Genomic DNA, 19,283 nt, shown 5'->3' on the forward strand with positions numbered 1-19,283 from the left:
GATATATTTACATGAAGATAAAATCTGCAGTGCTGATATAGTTAAGTCGTGGTCTGGCTAAAAGGGCTCTGGATTGAAGGTGTTGAAAGCAGCAGATTTACTGTGCTTCTCACTTATCTGGCAGGAGATTATAGCTTGAAACAGAGCAAATTGCATGAGGGCTGTGATATGGATTTCCCCCAAGAGGGACCATACAGAGAATGTAGGGGAAAGAATGCAGGGAGGAAAGAAAGCTGTAAAACTCTGGAAGGAGAGTGAATAGCTCTGGTGTTAGCATGGAAAAGAGGAGGGAAAGAACGTTTGAAGATAAGAGTCCCTGCAATTAGGAGATGGTGATCAGTGGGCATTGTCCTGCTGGGTTTGATTCCTTCCTCTTAATTGTCCTGTTCCACAGTGAGGTATTTAAGTATATGAAATTCGTGCCAAATATGAGCAGTAAATAAACCAAATATAGAGACAGTATCCTAAAACAAGGACTCTTGTAATTAAACCACTGTAAAATTAACATTATTGTGCCTTTAGCTACATCATGGATTTTATATTTTTCCTCATTGAAAAGAAGTATTTTTGGTCAAGTCTTCCAAGGATGGTAACAAAATACATTGTTCTCTTGTGTAATATATTGAATTAAAAGTCTCTGTGTGTGTCTCTAGAGTTTAAACCTTGGTGGATGGATACGTAAACATCTGTGTATGGAATCAGGAGAGCTGGATACAGCTCAGGGAACCTCCTTAGATGTGCTGGGGCTCTTTGTGCTTTTTAATAACAGGAGGAGAGCGGTTTTGATGAACTTTTTGAAAGCATTTGACTGTGTCTCAAAAAACCTGAGTCTTATAATAGCTGGAGCCTTGGAATTTTTTCTTATTATCCCTTGGTTCTTCCACATCTCTTCCTTTGCTGTTCCCCTTCTTTTGTCATCATGTTCACTGGGGACTGTTCAAGCCATACTTCTGCTCATAAATGTCATGCTGATTTCCAAGGGTAAAAATTGTTAAGGTTTTTCATTCTGGTGAATATTCTTGTTAAATTGTAAGAATGTGTGTTGCTTACTGTTCACACAAGTGTGGCCCATGTGAGGGGGCAAGAAAAGGCAGATATGACATAATTATGGCTTTCATTGTGATTTTCACTTTTCTGTAACTTTTTTCTTACGACAACTTGCTTCTGAAAACACTGTTTCATTTCCCCTTGAAAATATTCCAGGCAGTGACAGCAACTATTTTCTGGTTCATTTGAATTTTCTCCTTTTCTCCACAACCCCTGTGTCTGTTTTGAATGCGGGGTGTGATTTATATGGAGAATCCAATTGTAAACTGATTCTCACCACTGAGTAATCGTCCTGAGTAGGAATCTGTTCGTTCATATTTAAAATCACAGCAATCTTGAATGCTGCTAACATAATTCCTGGCTGATTAATGTCCTGCTCCCAAAAACATGTGCAAGTTGTCCGTTGTGTTCCTTGTGAGGAAGTCACATCCTGCCCTGCTTTGATAACTCTTCGGAATGTAATGTAATAAACCCCAAACCTTATTTTATTGCTAGACTGGTGTAGAGACACACAGTGGATGTCAAGATGAGACATGTTTTCATAAATTGGCCGCTGATTTATAATTCCTGATACCAGTCAGGCTGGTTGTGGAGATCGAGATGTACGTGGACAGTTATTTATTTATTTTTTTTGCAGTACTTTGTGAACTATGTCTTTAATTATTGCACATATGGGCTGGAGACATTGAGAAAGATCAAAGGGGTAGGTTAGCAATTCAAACTAGTGTTTTAACCAGTAGAATGTCCAGATGGTTGCCAAGCAGCTGGGAATTAATCTTTTGCTGCATGATTAATCTCTACCTCAAAGTGTCTCTCTCTTAAAAAAAAAAAAAAAAAAAAAGGAAGAAAGTTTGATTTTTCTTTTTTTTTTTTTTTTTTCAAGTATAGATTCTGATTTTTAAGGGAGAAAAGACATTGACTAGAAAAAATAGATGCTGTACACTGGCTACATCTTATCTGGTGAAAAGAAGGTGGGAGTGCAGTTTTAGTGGCTGATTTAGGAGATCTTGAAGTGAGTATAAAGAGTTCAGAAGCTGCTAAAATACAACATGAAAAAAGGGGGAATAACACTGGGGAAAAAGAATCAGTGTTAGTGACTCAATGTATTCAGACTCATTCACTGGGCTGGGCACTGTGCAGAATTCCATGAAATTCTCGAGTGGTCCCTTCTGTTATATTTCACTAAATCCCTTTGAAATCTCTGTGATTCCTGCAAGCTCACAGGTTCAGCTGGGTTCAGTTCTCGCTGCTGCAACTGAAGATACAGCTTGTTGCATTTTTAAGCTGCCTTTTATGAAATTGCTCTTAATACTGCTGTGGCTAAGCTTTCCTAATTTCTAGATGTATACTGAATTTTTTTTGGTCCTTGCTGATGTCAGTGTCTCCCACTGGTGGCAGAGATTTGTTCCATGTGGAAGTGGGACCCTGCAAATAAAGCTGTTAAATAACATGGTGTGTTGTACTGCTAATATCCATTTTATGTTTATTGGCTATAGAAAACGTCCTTGAGAGCACAAATACCATTTCCAGTTATTACAGTTGTTGGGATACAGAGCTGGGTGCATTTCTCCTTCTTCCCACCACCCCCAACGTGGAAATCCATGAAAAATACATTGTTCTCTCTTGAAAGAGCCTAATGACATTTACATATGAATGAGGGCAATTGTCCATTCAATTATTTTTCTGTATCGAGCAAATGTGTATTAATTTCAGTGTCATTTAAAAAGTCAGATTTTTCTTGATGGGGGAAGCTGGTAAAATTTGATTTAGCACAAAACCTTTAATTTTTAGGGGTTATAAGAATGTCATATTAATTTTTTGATTAAGCGAATATCTGGTTTCCCATTAAAGAGTAATGTGTAAAAATATTGCAACAGGAATTGTAGCAATTGTATTGTTTTTAAAGAGTAAAGATACAAAGAAGGGTAGATATGTGGTGGGAATTATAAATGTTTGTTAGGTCAAATAATCCAGTTCAGATCATAAACATGGACTTTTGTGGAGGGACCTTTGAATCTGGGCAAAATGCCATGTTTATAAAGGGGCTTTTTACATTCTAATTTCTGGCTGTTCCACTTGTTTGATGCTGTTTTTATTTCAGTCCATCTCTGGTTTCCTGAGCTCTTTGCAACAGAGACTTTCCAAGACATTGATTTCGCCTTAGTCATTGCACTGGATAAAAACATCGATGATATTCTGTGCTGTAACTGCAGTGGTTAATGATGTACTGTTTCAAAATGTAGTTATAACTCTGTTTATTTTCTGAAATGGAAAGTGAACAGTGGTTTTTCCACATCCTGTAAACTGAGCGCAAAGTTTTCAGCTATTCCATTTGAAAATGGAAGATTGGTTCCAATATGATTAAAATTTACGTTTACTGTAGAAGATTCTCTTCAAATACATTGTTATGAAATACAATTTTTTTCCTCTGTTCACACCAATGATTTTCTTTTAAATACTCTGAGTCTTTTTTGTAAAATGTGGAAAGTATTGATATACCTCAAAGCTAATCTTAAAAATTTTTGAGGGTATGGTGTGATACAGAAATAACACAATGAGATCAGACAGCATGTTAATGATGAAGTGAAATACCCTGTTCCAAATTACCTTAGTCTGAAGTCAGTGTGTATTTATAATAAATCTTGACTGTTTTGCAAGTCCAGTCTCTTCTGACTTGGCCTTCCTGTAGGGTTTAAAACACTGTATAAATTATCAATATTTATTATTTTAACCCTGCATGTGAAAATTGAGTAAGCACAATTCAGTAGAAAGTTGGAGTTGTTTGTTGATGTTTTTTGAGAAACCTTTTTCTTCTGTGGAAATATCAAAGCTTTGTGTGCTGTGCACTGATTCCTTTTAGCAGCTGCAGAACACCAAGACAAATAACTTTTGTCGTGTACTGTAAGATATACAAGTCATTGTTCTGCATTGTTAGTTCTTACTTTGAAGTTCTCATTTATTGTTTACATCCTTCTCCCTCTTCCTCGCTTCCTCCCTCCCTCCCCCATATATTCATAGGCTTGGAAAAAAAAAACAAAAAACAAAAAAAACCCAAAACGTGGCAAGCAACAAGTTCTGTTTTGTCGAATAGCCAAAACCCCCAGTCTGATGGATGTTAAAGCTCTAAGATGTCCCCCCTGGCCTGAGGGTGAGCCCTGGAGTGAAGACAAGTGGGCAGGAGTTCAGTGATTCATAGTGCTAACCCATTTTTTGATTTGGTTTTAAATCAGGTATTTCAATGTTTCAACTAATTTCTGTAAATGAGGACAAAATGAATATTTCTCCTCTGCCTTGAAAAAGGAGAGATCACTTTTTTCCCCTGGACATTTATGACAGTTGCACATTAGACTCTGACAGTTTAAGCTTGGCAGTTATTAATTAAATGTTCCTAGCACCTGAGCTGTGCTGTGGCATCAGGACAGTGATACCCCCAAACTTCATTTTCAGGTAACTGTGTTTGCTGGTTTTGGTGGTTTTGTTTTTTTAAATGAGGAAGAAAGTGTGACTAGGCACATAAAAGCAACTCTGTTGCTACCACCCTTCATAGCTTTAAATAACAGGGACAGCACAGATGTTTGACATCAGTATTGTTTACATGGCCTTAGGGTTTAATTGCCTCATTCTCTTTGTGAGGAGGATAAACAATGACAGAAATCTGAAGGAATGATGTTCAGCCAACAGCAATGGCTGCGTTTCATACATAGTTGCAAACTTCCCAACTATAGCTGAATATCTACATTTTTTTTTCCTTGTCTGAATGGTAACATGCCATAAATTTCATGTTCTCTGCTGCCTCTTAACTGGTGATAAAAGATATTAAAACCAAGGAGCACGAGTGCCGTAAATTGCGTTTAACAAAGTGAGCGACTTTAAAAAGTTGGCTTTTTCTGGTTTCTCTAAAACTTGTGAAGGTCTTTGGTACTGCTGCAGGTTATTTTGTTTCTTAATATGTGTTTAATAAATAAAGTCAAGCCGAAGTGCAGAGAGCAGTGCGTGGAAGAGCAGCACATGCAGTTACCTAGAGCTGTTCCACAGGAAATTGGGACAAGCTGAGATTTGACATTTGGGTTCTGCGGACAGGCTCCACCTCGGTTTGGTGTGGCTTTAATTTGAAAGAGATTCCTTGATTGAAATTAGTATTTAATGATGTGTTTCGGCTTTCAAATGGAAGGGGAGGCATTTCAGTCCCAGCTGGGGAGAGCTGAGCCCTTTTGCTTCCACCCCAGCCTTCATGAGATCACTGCATAAAATGTGTTTACATGACTCAATATTTTATCGACATACGCAGTGAGATTGGGAGTCTGCCTGAGAGAGAGGGTGGGTCAAAAAGCAGATTTGGAAATGAAACCAGGCCTCCAGGCTTTGCCATAGGACGCTGTGGTGCTGTCCTCATGTTTTCTGGCTTTTCTAAGCAGTTTTCTGCTCGAGAAATGGAGTGTAGGATTTTTAAACCAATATATCATTATTTTAACAGCAAAGGCACAAATCCACACTTCCAGAAGTTGTGATGGAGATACATGTGGGTTTGGAACCGTGGACTATTACAAAATTTCAATGCTGTTGGAGATTTTTAACTTGTTTTTTTTTTTTTTTTTTTTTACCAATTGCTTAGTACAAATACAGCTTTCCTCTCAACACTAGCTGAAAACTTCATGTGCACATCAACGATTGAATTTCAGACACTTCAATATGGGACTTTTCACATTTCTTTATATGTAGAAATAAAATTAGGAAATTTGTAGATGAAGCAGATGGGGCAGAAAAGTGCCTGGGGTGCCAAAACTTCATTAAGTTTATAGAAGTTGAGGACCTTGAGTACTTTTCAAGCTGTCCCCTTTTCAGCCCTCACCTGATGAGGAGTTCGTCTGTGTAATTTTTCACCTATTTTTTTTTTCCATTTTATTTCTAATATTCAGAGGAAAAGCAATCTACTTTGTTATTACTGTGGCTGCATTCATTAAAGGCTGATATCTGTATCTTGGACGCATTTTTCCCAGTTGTTTGGTAGCAATTAGCTCTCCTTTTTGGAAAGCGGCCCCAAACCTGTGACATTTTAAGAGATGGCTGTCCTGGTGGAAGTGGCATTATGGATTAATGAGCTAAAATTGATGGGAACTGGCGCAAGTGCAGGGGTGGTGCTAAGGGGAAGATTAATGAGAAGTGGGAACCAGCTTCAGGTACAGGGAGTTCTGTTGTCAGCCTGGGGGAAAACATCCTGTGGCTGAGAGCAATCACCAGCACTTGAAAATATATATGTCCATCTTTAATCCAAGTGAAATTCTTGATTTTAATTTATTTTTGTATTATTTCAGTGTACAGAATAATAAAACCTTGACCAACTCTCGTCTGATACAAGCCACCAGGGATTCATTTCCATCGGCCAAGACATTCTGATGTTATTAATGGGTTTTAAATGTAATTTGTGTGGATTTAGTGGCTGTGTGAGGGCAGTAGCTGTACCTCAGTCATTCATAAGCTTTTAACGTAATGCAAGTAGCTTGGAGTCACTTTCGTGTTTAGTTTCTGGTATTTGTGTTTTTACGAGACCTTCATATTTATTTATGCCATGTTCACAAGCTGTCTATCTGGAAGTGGATTATTGTGCACTTTTTATTAAATCAACACTTATTCATCACTTGGTGCTAAGATTTTCTTCTATAATGTCACTTTGTTGCAGCGATATATGCATATATTTCTTTTTATATATACATATGCGTAGATTTCATGAATAGAAGATGCATTTTTATCATGCTGCTTATTTTGGGATGATAAAAGAGCTGGCTGACAGCTGAGAATATGATTTATTTTCTTTGGATTAATTGTCAACCTAACTTTTTTTTCCTCCTCCATTAATTTGCATAAGACTATATGCAAACATAGGAGAGATGGATTGCTTTATCTGTGGTGTAATAAGTGGTTGTTGGCTATCAGCTGATGAGTTCAGAAAATGAAACCATTTTCTTCTCTTCCTTCTCTTTTCACTTCTTGAGGAGCCTTCTGTTTCCTGCACAGCATTTTTGAGTTGAGCTGGATTTTTGTAGCTCACGTTTTCAAGTTACGATAACGTTGTGATGTTTTCAAGTCCCAACAAACCTGTAAGACAAATGAGTCACATAAAAAAATGAATAATTTGTACTGTGTTTAGAGTTGGTCTGTGTGAGATAAAGACTCATGCTTTATGGCAACTTTTGATTAGTCAAGGGCATGGAAAATAAAGGCAGAATGACTAATGCTGTCAATTCCTTTGAATTTTGTGAGTTGGGATATTACAAGTCAGGTTCTGAGTTGAGCTAAATAAAAATGTGGGAGCTGGAAGCGGCTGGATGGTGATGGGAGTGCCGTGTCCAGCCTTGAGGTGAGGGGTCCTCATCACCTTTTAGAACACCCAAAAGTCAAACGCAAAGTTTGCTGTTGGCCAAAGACCACTTAGAGTCATCTGGAGGGGGGGTTTGGTCTTTTCTAAAGTGAGGGGGATCAGAGTCTGTCTTCTGAAAAAGCCTTTCAGTCCTCTTTGCTTTCTGATCACTGACTCTTGATAAGTGCAGGAGTGGAACAGCCTGAGTCTGAGCTCAAGGTGTCACTTTCGGTTTCTAGAAAAGCCTGAGAAACATGAAATTCCTCTCATAGCTGTCCTGAAGACAGCCTTTAACTACTGAAAACATGCGAGCAATTCAAAAATACTTGAAAGATGGGAACTTAGACCCTAAGTAAGAGCTGGCAACGTATTTTTGTGTTGGAGAGATTCAAGTACAGCTTTGAACAAACACAGGCAGAACAGGAAATGTGTTTCAGTGATCCAGTCCTTAATCCCATCATAAGTCACCTTTAAAAGGAAATGTGTTTATAATGTCAACTCCGTGAATAATAGAAAACAAAAACAAATGTGCATCTGGGCTAAAGGACATTCTTTGTGTAAATGCAACACCTGCCTGAAGAAATGAAAATGAGTTTACCAAACTTGGTATATTAACAGAAATATTAAAGTTTTATTCCAAAGTGTTTATTTAAATTGAGAACGATGGCTTGTTCTGGGCAGTAGCAGTTATGTTTATTGCCAACTAAAACATCCTACAAATTCATTTTTCTGAAGAAATGACATCTTTTGTAACAATCGTATCGAATAAATATGAACATGTTGAGAAACGGAATATAGATTTTTCCATAAGATTTCTTTGTTGGTGATTTCCCATTGCCCTCTGAAAGACGTAAATGAATAATTTTAAAGTTATGAAAAGGTCATTGGTGTAATTTATTCTTTATTTAAATTATGTATCTATGCTGTTTTGCTTTTAAAGCTGGAAATAAAAATGAAAATGGCAGAAGGTAAATTTCATGAAGAAAAACTGCAATTACAACAGAAGCACGATGCTGATGTTCAAAAGGTAAGAAGTGTTTGTATTTTTTCCCAAAGGTAGTGTATTTAAACAATAATAGAGACTATGATTATCATAAATATTTATCAGTTGTTTTTTAACTTCTTCACAATTGCAATTAATGTTCAGTGGAAGTCAAATTATAGGTAACAGTTGGCATAAACTGAGAGAAATGCAGAATATTTTATGGTAAAATATACTTAGGAAGGGGAAAACACTTGCAGAAAGGAGATGAAAATACAAGGCAATTTGTTAGTTAGAACAAGACAACCTATTTTACCAGCATAACAACTTCTGTGGAAAATCATAAACTCGGGATTTTTCTGTTAGAGAGAAAACATTTGTGTTGAGAAGAATGGGAACAAAATTAATTTTTCATGAACAAAATACAAAGTATAACAGTAGGAAAACCCACAGATATATCATATGTGTTCAGGCTCATCCAGCAGCAGTGCTTGCTGTCCTGTCTCTGTTTTGACACTGTTTTAGAGCAGAGGCAGCTCACCAAACACCCCTTTATTTATGTTACTGCATTTTTAAAGTTTGTGCACTCTGAATTCTTGCAGCACTAACATGGCACCGACTCTCTGGGTTACGCTGGGTTTGTCTTTACTGCGTCACGTAACACCACTCCTGGGAGGGTTATACCCACCCCAGACCATGCTGTTACTTTTAATCCCACTTTTAAAGGTGGGGTGAAGTCCTGTGAGGTGCCCCTGGCAGGGCTCTGATCCCAGGGATGGAGCAGGAATCCCAATCCAGCCGTGCTGATCCCGCTGTAAGCTCGGCATCACTCAGTGCCTCTGCTTTGTTTCCTAAAGACTGAGTCACAGGCTTGGAGGAAGTTGGTTGACACAACTCTGGGGCACATCAAAGCCTTCTGAGAGGATGTTAATATTTGGTCAGGTGCATATTTGGCTCATCTGTTCTCAAGGCCTTGGAGCAGAAGCAGTGAGCAAAGCTGAGAGCCTAAAGGAAACAGCTTTGTGAGAATAAGGAATAGTTTAAATGCTTTCTCATCCCTTGAGTTGTCATCCCTTCCTAACTGATGTTAGAATTCCGTCTTTTGAAGTCGTTTAATAACGTTGGATTTTTAGAAAAGGTTAAATAGTGTCGTATTAATCTTTAAAGACACAAAACGTTTATTGCAGATGGAGTAATATTGTTTTAAGATGAAAGCTTCTGTTTGATAAGAGATTTGGGGCACTGTTATAAAATTCCTGCGACTTTAATCTTTATCTTAAACACAAAGTTTAAATTAAAATACTATCTCAAAGTGTGCAAATATTCAGGCTGTTTTATTTCCAAACTCAGCCTGTACAGAAATGTGGGTGTAGTTACCCTCGTACTTGCTCTGTTCCAGTCCATTGTTCCTTGGGATCCATGTGAGGAATTTCAATTGGTGAAGCACAAAAGACTGTAATGTAGTTCACCAACTTATTTAAATATTTCATCAATCTGCTGAGAATTTTAGATGCTTTTAAATACTATTAAGCAACATAAGTATGAAAATCTTTTCTGTTTGCAGCAGTGACACCATCAAAGTTCCAAACTCAACAAAAGCAACACTGGATTTTCCCAGGTTTAAAAGAAAACCAAAAAACCTCACCTTAAAACATGAAACTTCTTTTTAATCTGTTTTTTCCTACATTTGTCTAAACCAGTCTTTTGTTTATGGCTTGGCAGTTGTAGCTGGAAGAGTGGTTTGGGTTCAGTCACTTAGTCCTGCATGACCAGAGCACTTCTTGCAGACCAGGGTGTATCTTGTGCATTGTTTGTAGTTTGGAATGTTCTGGACTTATGTTAAAATATTCTGAATTTTCTCTGCAGATTTTGGATAGAAAGAATGATGAAATAGACGTGCTGAAGTCCACCTACCTAAAGAAACAGAAAGAATCTGAGGATATGATAAGAAAACTGGAGAAAAAAGGTGATTTTTGTCCTCATGGTTGTCTTCTGTGTGATGGTATTGTACTGCATTTTCTTGTGGCTATGGGCTTGCGTGTTCCTTCTGTAGACATCCTTTTTTTCATCATTTGCAGCTCTTGGTTTAATTTTTTCCCTTAGATTCTGAGATTCTTGTCCAGTTGTCTCTGCTGTTCCAACCCAAATGTTCCAAGAGGCCTGTGATCTATTACACTGAACGCAGGTTTTATGAGCGTCACCAAAAAAAGTTTCTTTGATGCCACTGAAAAGTTTTGGCCATTTATTTCCATTTTTTTTTTTTTTTTTTTTGAATCCCTGGCTCAAAGTTCATTTCTTTATACATTCAGTACATTTTAATCAAACCACAACGGGTTATTTTTAAGACTATTGCAGCAGGAGATTTCGAACACGAGTAGTCTTGAGTGTGTCACGAGTACAAAACTTACCCTGGGAGTGGCTTGTCAGCAGTTTGTCAATGTTAGTGTCTTTCAGAATTCCTTGGAGTCCATTTGCACTATGGACTAAACCACACTAGAAAATAGTACAGAAGTTTGGTAATCTATGTAAAAAAAGGGAGAGTGTTCCATGTATTTTGTTTCCTCCTCCTTGGGAAAGTAATTTGTCCAACAAGGGATCTGGGGCTTCTCTCTGTGGGCTGATGGTTGCTCTTGGCTGGAACAAGTTCAGTTGGAATTGACCACATTGTTCCAGGTAATGAAAATCCTCAAAAAAAAGTGAAAGTGGGAATATGGACCTGCTTTTTCCATTAATGGTGATGCCATCACTTGGAATTTAAGTTGGGGAAATTTCATTTTCATGTATATCTTGGGCATTCAACCTTCAAAAGAACCTTTTCTCCTAAGGATGCTCATGAAATCAGGTTAAAATAGCTGTTTTTTTGAGGTTATACAGAATTTTCCCGATGTATTTACTCCTTCAGGAAGGAAAACTCTCTCTGAAATATTCTGTAAACAAAACAGCAAAGAGAGAACACCTTGTAATGACACAGAATCTAAGTACTGCATCTTAAAGCAACACATGCATTAAGTATTTAAGAGCCAAAAACCATCAGAAAGCCAGGTCAGCTGGAAAACTGACAAAAACTGATTGTATCTATTGCCAACACTGAAAAATCCCAAAGGTCTTGAATGGTTGTTTATTTTTCTCTCATTTTTAACAGTTCAGACCCTTGTTCGTGAGTCCCAAGTTGTGAGAGAAGCCAAAGAGCAGCAGATTGAGGAGCTGAAGAAGATGTGTGAGCAAAGCAATGATTCCTTGAACAATGAGTGGGAGAAAAGGGTAATGAACAATACTTCCCTCCTTTGACAGACTCCTGCAGTGTTTATCTAGGAAAATACATTTTGACACTCAAAAAAAAAAAAATATATATATACAGAATATGTTTTAGGGACTTTTTTTGCACTGATTTTATTTTTTCCTGAAGTAATCAAGACTCTTTTTGCTGATGCTTTGACACCCAGCTGGTCACCGTGTTCCTGGGGTTCATCTGGCCTCCTGGCAAGTCTCTGGATGTATTAGGGAAGTGTTTATTTCTGGTTGACCTGACATGGAATTTTAATCTGGGTAAACCTGCTGCTACCTGCTGTCACGGTGATTCCTTTGAACTCTTAGTCCTGCGATGGGTCATGAATTCTTCAGTGTATTTTTATTTATTGTTCAATTCAAGACAGCAGCAAAGCAGAGGGAAGAGCGTGTTTATTGTGAGACAGTGTCACCTTTGTCCAGATTATTGTCAGTATTTGTCTTGCTTCCCCCTCTCAGGAGAGGGAGGGTCACAGAAAGGACAAACCCACCTCCCTTCATGAAGATTGCTGTACAATTTAATTTTTTTGCAGCCCTGCATGTAGAAATGAAGTTGGGTTTAATTCTTGCCTTCTTAAAGGCAAATCATAAATTGTTCTTTGTGCTGAAGATCTTAAGGCTCTAGTGTTAGGCATTTTTTGTTTTTTTTTCATAGAATCCCGGACTGGTTTGGGTTGGAAGGGACGTTAAAGCTCATCCAGTGCCATCCCTGCCGTGGGCAGAGACACCTTCCACCATCCCAGGGTGCTCCAAGCCCCGTCCAACCTGGCCTTGGACACTGCCAGGGATCCAGGGGCAGCCACAGTCTTTTTTTTGTTTTAGAGAAACAATATTTTCAGAGGGGACAGAAGTGTGAATGCTTGGGCTTTTCAGTGATTCCACTGATACATTCAATAATATAAAACTTCTCAGTGCTAGGTGTAGATGTCATTTGTGCCTTTTTGTTCCGGTGCAGCTCCACGATGCCGTGGCTGAGATGGAGAAGGAGAAGTTCAACATCCAGAAGAAGCACACGGAAGATATGCAGGACCTGCTGCAGGAAACCAATACCCGGCTGGCCAAGATGGAGGAGGAGTATTTGCAGCAGACACGCTCAACTGTAGGTTTGGTTGTAAACCTCTCACCGCAACAAGTATCTCTTAAAATACTTAAATTCCATGTGTTTGTGTTCAGGTGGACTGGAAGTGCCCAAGGCCAGGCTGGATGGGGCTTGGAGCACCTTGGGATGGTGGAAGGTGTCCCTGCCTCTGGCAGGGCTGGAATCAGATGGTGCTTAAGGTCCCTCTCAACCCAATCATTCCATGATTCTGTTATTTATCCTTATTTTTGATAGTGCAATGCAGGTGTTCGCTCCTGGGAGAGGACATTGTCTTTACAGCTTGTTCAACCGGGGGTTTTATTCCCCAGATAAAATTAAGCAATATTATAATTATATTCTGTTCTATTCTATTCTATTCTATTCTTAATTATATTATCAATTGATAATAATTAAATTATTGTCAATTGATAATATATCAATTATTAATATCAATAATTAACCTTCGATCAATGTTACACTGATACCTTAGAATCAACCCTTAATTACAAATATTTGAATCAAGTCAGCAGAACTTTTGTCTCTGCAGGTTTGTAGACCGTTTACATATTACATCTATTTTCAGAGAAATGTGATTTTTTTACTCACCCACCTCCTCTTTGACTGAGCAAATGGTTCTGTTAGATGAAAGATGACATTAAAAGGACTTTTAAATAAGTATTAATTATTCTAATTTATTGCAATTCCTTTCTAGAGTAACTATAAGCATGTAATTAGGTATAATCTGGGTTTTGTGCCTGTTATATAAATGATGCAAAAAGCAAAAGAATTAACAAGTAACCTCAGAAAAGCATCCTGTAGTTTTCATCAGGATGAGGTATGAGAAAAATTGAATGAGTGAAAAGACAATGTCAAACAAAATTTATTCCTTTATTAATGAATGTTGAATTTAAAAATTAGAATTCAGATCATGTCATAGGTAACAGTAAATACAGAGAAAAATGGACACAGTCTGTCAGCAAGATTGAATTTAAGAACCATCAAAACTAGACAGATCTTGCTGAGCAGCTTCTGATTTAATAATTAAACAAGGTAGAGTTCAAGGCAGGGCTTAAGATGAAAGACTAGACTGTCACTGGAAATTAGTTTTCTTTTTTTCACTCTCCTTTCTCTCTCCTGATTTCTTTCATTTTTTTTCTGTTGGTATTTCTGAGTTTGCTTGTTCAGAGTTTCGTGTTGTCAGGAATGCCAGTGCTGGTAGCAAGTGGAATTGGCTGAACAATTCCACCGTGCCCTAGAGCTGCTGAGGAGGGCTTTGTGCCCTCCACAAGGATGAACTTCCTTGAGGGCCACGGGGCCAGCCAGCAATTCTATTCAGTGACATATTAAAAATTACTCTTTTTTAATTATTAAAAAAACCCCAACAAAACAAACCCCCAGAAAACCACAAAACAAACCCAAACCCCAAGCCCCCAAAGCAAAACAACCCTCTGCCCCCAGCAGAGCAAGCCCATGCTGAGCAGCTTGGCGCTGGTGGAGAACTTTGCTGTGCCGTGGCTGTGAGATCTCTGCAGACACTTGCCAGGGCTCAGGTGACCTTTCAGGTGGATGATTCAGGGGATCATTCAGGTGATCCTCTGTCAGTGTGACATTTCTGGCACTGGCTCAGGTTCGTGTCACCTCCAGTGCCAGGGCAGCAGCTGTGTTGGGCAGATATTTGGGGTTTTATTTTACTTTAAGAGTGGGTGAAATTTCTCTTCCACTTCCCTCATCTTCAGGCCTTTGTTAATGCAAAAATAACTCTGATATGCACCCTGGGTCTGATTTGCTGACCCCAGCCTCCTGAGGAGTTCTTCCCTCATTTCCCTGCCTATTACCATAAATTTAGGGAAGAATGGGAAGTCCTAGGATACCCGTTCTTACTCTGCTGATTTTTAAATTTGTTCATCTTAGGAGGTGAAGACGCAGGAAAAAAGATACAACTTTTGAGAGATTGCCTGTGATTTACTGAAAGGAAATTGCTGAATGAGATTTTTGGAAAGTTTAAAAATGCTTTATGTATATTATTGTCCACTGCAGTTTTCCATTGAAATCTTATTTTCTCTCCCATTTTAAAGGATTTGTAGTTTCGAAATCAGTTGCATATGCTGTTTTGCATAAGAGAGAAAAGATGTCACTTTAAGGGGGATTAAACACCCATATTTTGAAGATTTATTTCTTTTTATATACAATATAGAATTTACTGTCATGCTTGATGACAGCTTTGCCATTGTAACTCTTGTGTCTCTGCATCACCAGAGAACCTCGTTGCTCAAGGCTACTGAATAACAACAGGGATGTTCCCTCATTTATTCTGGGCTTTTCTCAATTCTCTATTCTTTTAGAACGAGACAGTCCAAAAGCTGGGGGCCCGTGTGCAGCAGTTGACTGTTGAGGCTGAAAATAGTAATTTACAACGTCAGAAATTATCTCAGGAGAAGACTGAGGCAGAACAGCGTTACCAGGAGGTCTGCTCCCAACTTCAGGAGCTGAAAGTAAGGTAATTCAATAACAATTGCTGGTTTAACTTCTAAGAATATGGAATTTCCAGAAGCAAACATTATTCATTTTGTTCCAGGAGCACGCTGAGTGGCATTTGACATTAGAAAACTCTCGTGAAAATGTATTAATTGGTGTCAAACTCATTTAGAGTGACCCAAACGAGCACCTTGAGGAGCATCTTACATTTCCATTATTTATGAGCAGCTCACGCTGTGACAAGAGCACGTGGCAGACGTGCAGACTCCGTGGAATTGATACTGAGCAGGTAAAATGCCAAAATATGAAAGCCTTTTCCATATTCTGTTTTGCTTGCTCCTTGTAGGTACAACTTACTTCAGAAAGACAAGGACCAGATTATGCATGAATACCAGCAGAACCTTCAGCAGCTACAAAGTAAATTTGATGTTGATAGAGATTTTCTGAAGCAGGAACAAGCTCAGGTATGCTGCCAGGTGCAACAGGCAGGAAAACGGGATTTATTTCTTAAGTGCTCTCCTCACCATCAATGTTTATGAATCAATTCAGGGAATTGCTCAGTTCCCCAAGTTAGTCATGAGTGTGAGTTTAAATAAAATTGGGATTTATTTTTTCATTCCCAAATTTGTCTGAAAAAATCATCTGAAGTTGGTTGGCCATTCGGGGGTGTGTGTATTTCTAGAGCTGATTCAGATAAGGTACAATTAACCTGATTTTATTTGTGCTGCTGTAAAGATTCTGGATGCACCCTTAAAGACTTAATGTTTTCATAAAGCCTCTTCCATGACAGAAAATATTTTTTCCAGAAAAATGCAGGCCTCATAGTATTGAACGTTGTGTTAAATATTTATGTGTTTAAGGAAATATTTTTTATATTTTGCGAGTGTAGGTTTCACCCAAAATGAAATAACTCTGGTTTGTTTCTGGAAAAGCATCGGATATCTACCAATGTGCATAGGTACAGAGATGGTGCATATTTAAAGTGATTTTAAAGTGAAATAATTGTAGAAAAGACTCAAGTTTTAAGTACCATTTATTAATCCATAGAGCCATAGGACAAGTGGGGTCTTTGGTGTTTATTTGCTGAAAATCTCTGAGCTTTGATGATACTTTACTCCATTTCGTTTACAAGGTATTTTTCTTTCCACCAAATTTTAGTAGAGATTTTGAATTATTGGGGGTGTTTTTTGGTGCTTTTGTTTCCATTTCTAAGCTCACCGGAGAGCCTGAACTGACATATCCAGAGCCATGAACTCACACAGGTTTTTTTCTCCCAAGCTGATAATTTTTCCAATTTCTGGGAACCTTGGAGAAATAAATTTAAAAATGCAAAAGAGCTAATGAGGAGTGCAAGCCCAAAACTGCTTTTTCTGTTAAATCCCAGCAGACATCTGGTGTGATTGCAGAATTACGGCATGAAATGGCTCTGTTGAAACAACAGTTGCAAGACTCCGAACATCAAAGGCAGAAACAGCTGAGGGTGAGCCCTGACTTTCTTTCTCAGAAATGACCAACTTTTTAACTTTATTTGATGATTTAAATGTTTTGATATCAATCCTTAAATATATTTCGATATACCATGCTTGCTTGTTTCTGTTTTATTAATGGAAATATTTGAAACGTCACATATGGTTAAAGGTTGATTTAAAAAGTGTGGCTAAAAGAGAGATAAGAGCAGAATTTTCACGGAAGTTTTCTGGCTGTTTCTTGTAGTTCACGTGTTAAATAAAAGAGTTTAAATCTGTATCGGTGGATTACAAAGAAGCCTGTCAAAAAATGATGAACATATTTTTTTTTTTCCCTCATAAACTGTAAACATTTTTAAAATTTCAAAATTGTTTTTAATTTGCACTGTTTAATAGTTCAGTTCAATAGTCTGTCTTCCTGTAGGCATTTAAATTAATCCTTCTATCTCAGGGTAATGAGTTCCACATCTGTATCATGTATCAGTCCTGGTTGAGTTTTGGCATCTACTTTTCTTGCAATGTCTTTCATTTCACAGTTGATATAGTACAGAATGGCATTTTAATAGCTCAGGAGAACAAGTTGCTGTTTCTCTTTAGCAAGCATGAATCATGACTTTTGAGATAGTTGTGTTATTTGGTGTTGGTGAAATTTTTTTCTGTGTCAGAGAATTTTTTTCATGATGATATAAAGTGGGGTTTTATTTTTTTATGGACTGTTCTGTGTGATAGCTAATGTCTGTGTTTGAATGCTCTGAAATGGAAGAAAAATGGGATTTGTTTATTTAGAATACACATCTTTTCCTCTGCAGGATCAAGAATACAAGGTTCAGCAGGACAAGCTTCACTGGCAGCATGTGTATGAGAAACAGGTAATATTTCTAGGAAAATTTCCCATCTTCTGCACACCTCCAATCTTGTTCTGTACAGGACTTAAAGGTTTAAATTTTGAAACCCCCAAATAGTTAATTTGGGAGTCCAAGCACTTCACAAGGTTTGGAAAAATAATTGGACAAAATCGAGGGAGATTTTAAGCACAGCACAGGGATCTCAGCTCTGATTTTAGGAGCCTGTTGCCGAGGGATGGGGGCTGGGATGGCATTCCCAAAAAAGTGCCCCTGGAAGCCTGTCCTGTGTGTGTATGCTGCTCGTGGTGGCAGCTGATGGCAGCTGCTGTTACTGAAAGGATAATGAGCTGAATGAAACCTGGCCTGACCTCTGCCAGTGCTCGTGTGTTCTCCCACACTCCTTTTCCCCCCCGAGTATCTCTTTTCCATCCTTCTCCACGTGTTCTCTAGATATTGTCAACAGGCATTGTTTCTACATCAGAAACTTAAAGTGAAAAATGGAATTTTCATCAGAAACACTTCATCTTAAAGCACTTTGCAAATCCTGCCTGCTCTTTTAGACTCAGAACATCAATAGGCTTCAAATTAAACTTCAATTTTAGTGACATTATATGTGCAACTCATGTGCAGCCAGAGGGTGCCTTAGATGCCTGTTTAATTGAAAGGATGTGTTACTCAACCATGTCATTGCCAAATGTGGCAAATTTATAACATAAAATAATGGATTGTGATCCCAGCTACTTGTCACTTGGTAATAGCACTTGTGACATGAATTGTAGAGAGGTTTTGGTTTGAGTTAGTTCCTTCTGCTGACTTGAAGTCAAAACATTCTTTGTTCCAGGATCTGCCTTGGTTTAAACCTAACCTACATTTGTCTTTTTAGTCAAGTCGTGGGTTTTATGAATGTTGAACTCAAGAAAAACCCAGGATTGGAGTGATTTGCAGGCTGAAATAAAAAATATATTGGCGCCGTTTGAATGAGGTTTGGGGATCTTTTGGGAGAAAGCTCCTGAGCATGGGCTGAGTGTGTCAGCAGTGCCTCCAACCACTGAGCCCGGGGAGGGAAGTTGGAATTTTGCATCAGTAAACAAGGAAGCAGAGCCTTTCTTTTTCTAGATAACTTGGACAGCAGTTTGTTCATAGCTGTAACTGTCTTCAAACTCAAATCTTTGAGAAAGGACGAGAAGGAAAATACCTGTGAATGATCTATGGATATAAATCCATAAACCAGGATGGATTGGCTCATAAAATGCTAAAACAACTAAAGGAGTCGTGAAGTCTCTGCTGCAATCTGTTCACTTAAAAACCTCCCCATTATCTAATAATCTTTATGAGTCTGCAGTGGCTGTTGCCTCTGAGGATACTTAAACATCAAACAAATCATAGGTAGGAACCTTAAATGTCACTGTTTGATTAAATGTGCTTATCTGCTGGATCAGGAACCAGTTAGGCTAAATGGTTTTACAAGCCAAGGAAACACCTGCTTTTTATAAATAATCTACTGCTTGTTTTCCAAACATTCAGCTCAGCATCAGAAGAGTGACAGATTATTCCTGATAGCCATTCCCAAGCCACCTGTTGAATATATGGAATTCTACCAGGTTTGACAGTAGCTTCTTCATTCTCTGATAGACAGCTCATGGATTTTGGAGGCTCTTGGAAACCAGCTAAGTGTTCCTGGAGTGAACACCTTCATGGAAATGCTCCCAGCAGAGATTCTGTGAATTTGTTTTCTCACTGGCCTACACAC

General features: G+C 38.3%; 1 protein-coding gene across 4 annotated transcripts in view; it reads left to right on the forward strand.

The window, feature by feature from the left end:
• Positions 1–19,283, forward strand: part of CEP112 (centrosomal protein 112) — a 157,420-nt gene that overhangs the window by 21,408 nt on the left and 116,729 nt on the right. For all 4 annotated transcript variants that reach the window (XM_040081786.2, XM_040081787.2, XM_040081788.2 and 1 more), the window contains exons 9-16: positions 8,343–8,429; positions 10,251–10,350; positions 11,527–11,645; positions 12,625–12,768; positions 15,090–15,244; positions 15,569–15,686; positions 16,607–16,702; positions 17,498–17,557. In XM_040081786.2, the coding sequence (XP_039937720.1) occupies positions 8,343–8,429; positions 10,251–10,350; positions 11,527–11,645; positions 12,625–12,768; positions 15,090–15,244; positions 15,569–15,686; positions 16,607–16,702; positions 17,498–17,557 (879 nt within the window). The remainder of the gene's footprint in view (positions 1–8,342; positions 8,430–10,250; positions 10,351–11,526; positions 11,646–12,624; positions 12,769–15,089; positions 15,245–15,568; positions 15,687–16,606; positions 16,703–17,497; positions 17,558–19,283) is intronic.

The sequence above is a fragment of the Hirundo rustica genome, chromosome 18 (genome assembly GCF_015227805.2).
Source record: "Hirundo rustica isolate bHirRus1 chromosome 18, bHirRus1.pri.v3, whole genome shotgun sequence".
NCBI classification, from domain to species: Eukaryota; Metazoa; Chordata; class Aves; order Passeriformes; family Hirundinidae; genus Hirundo; species Hirundo rustica.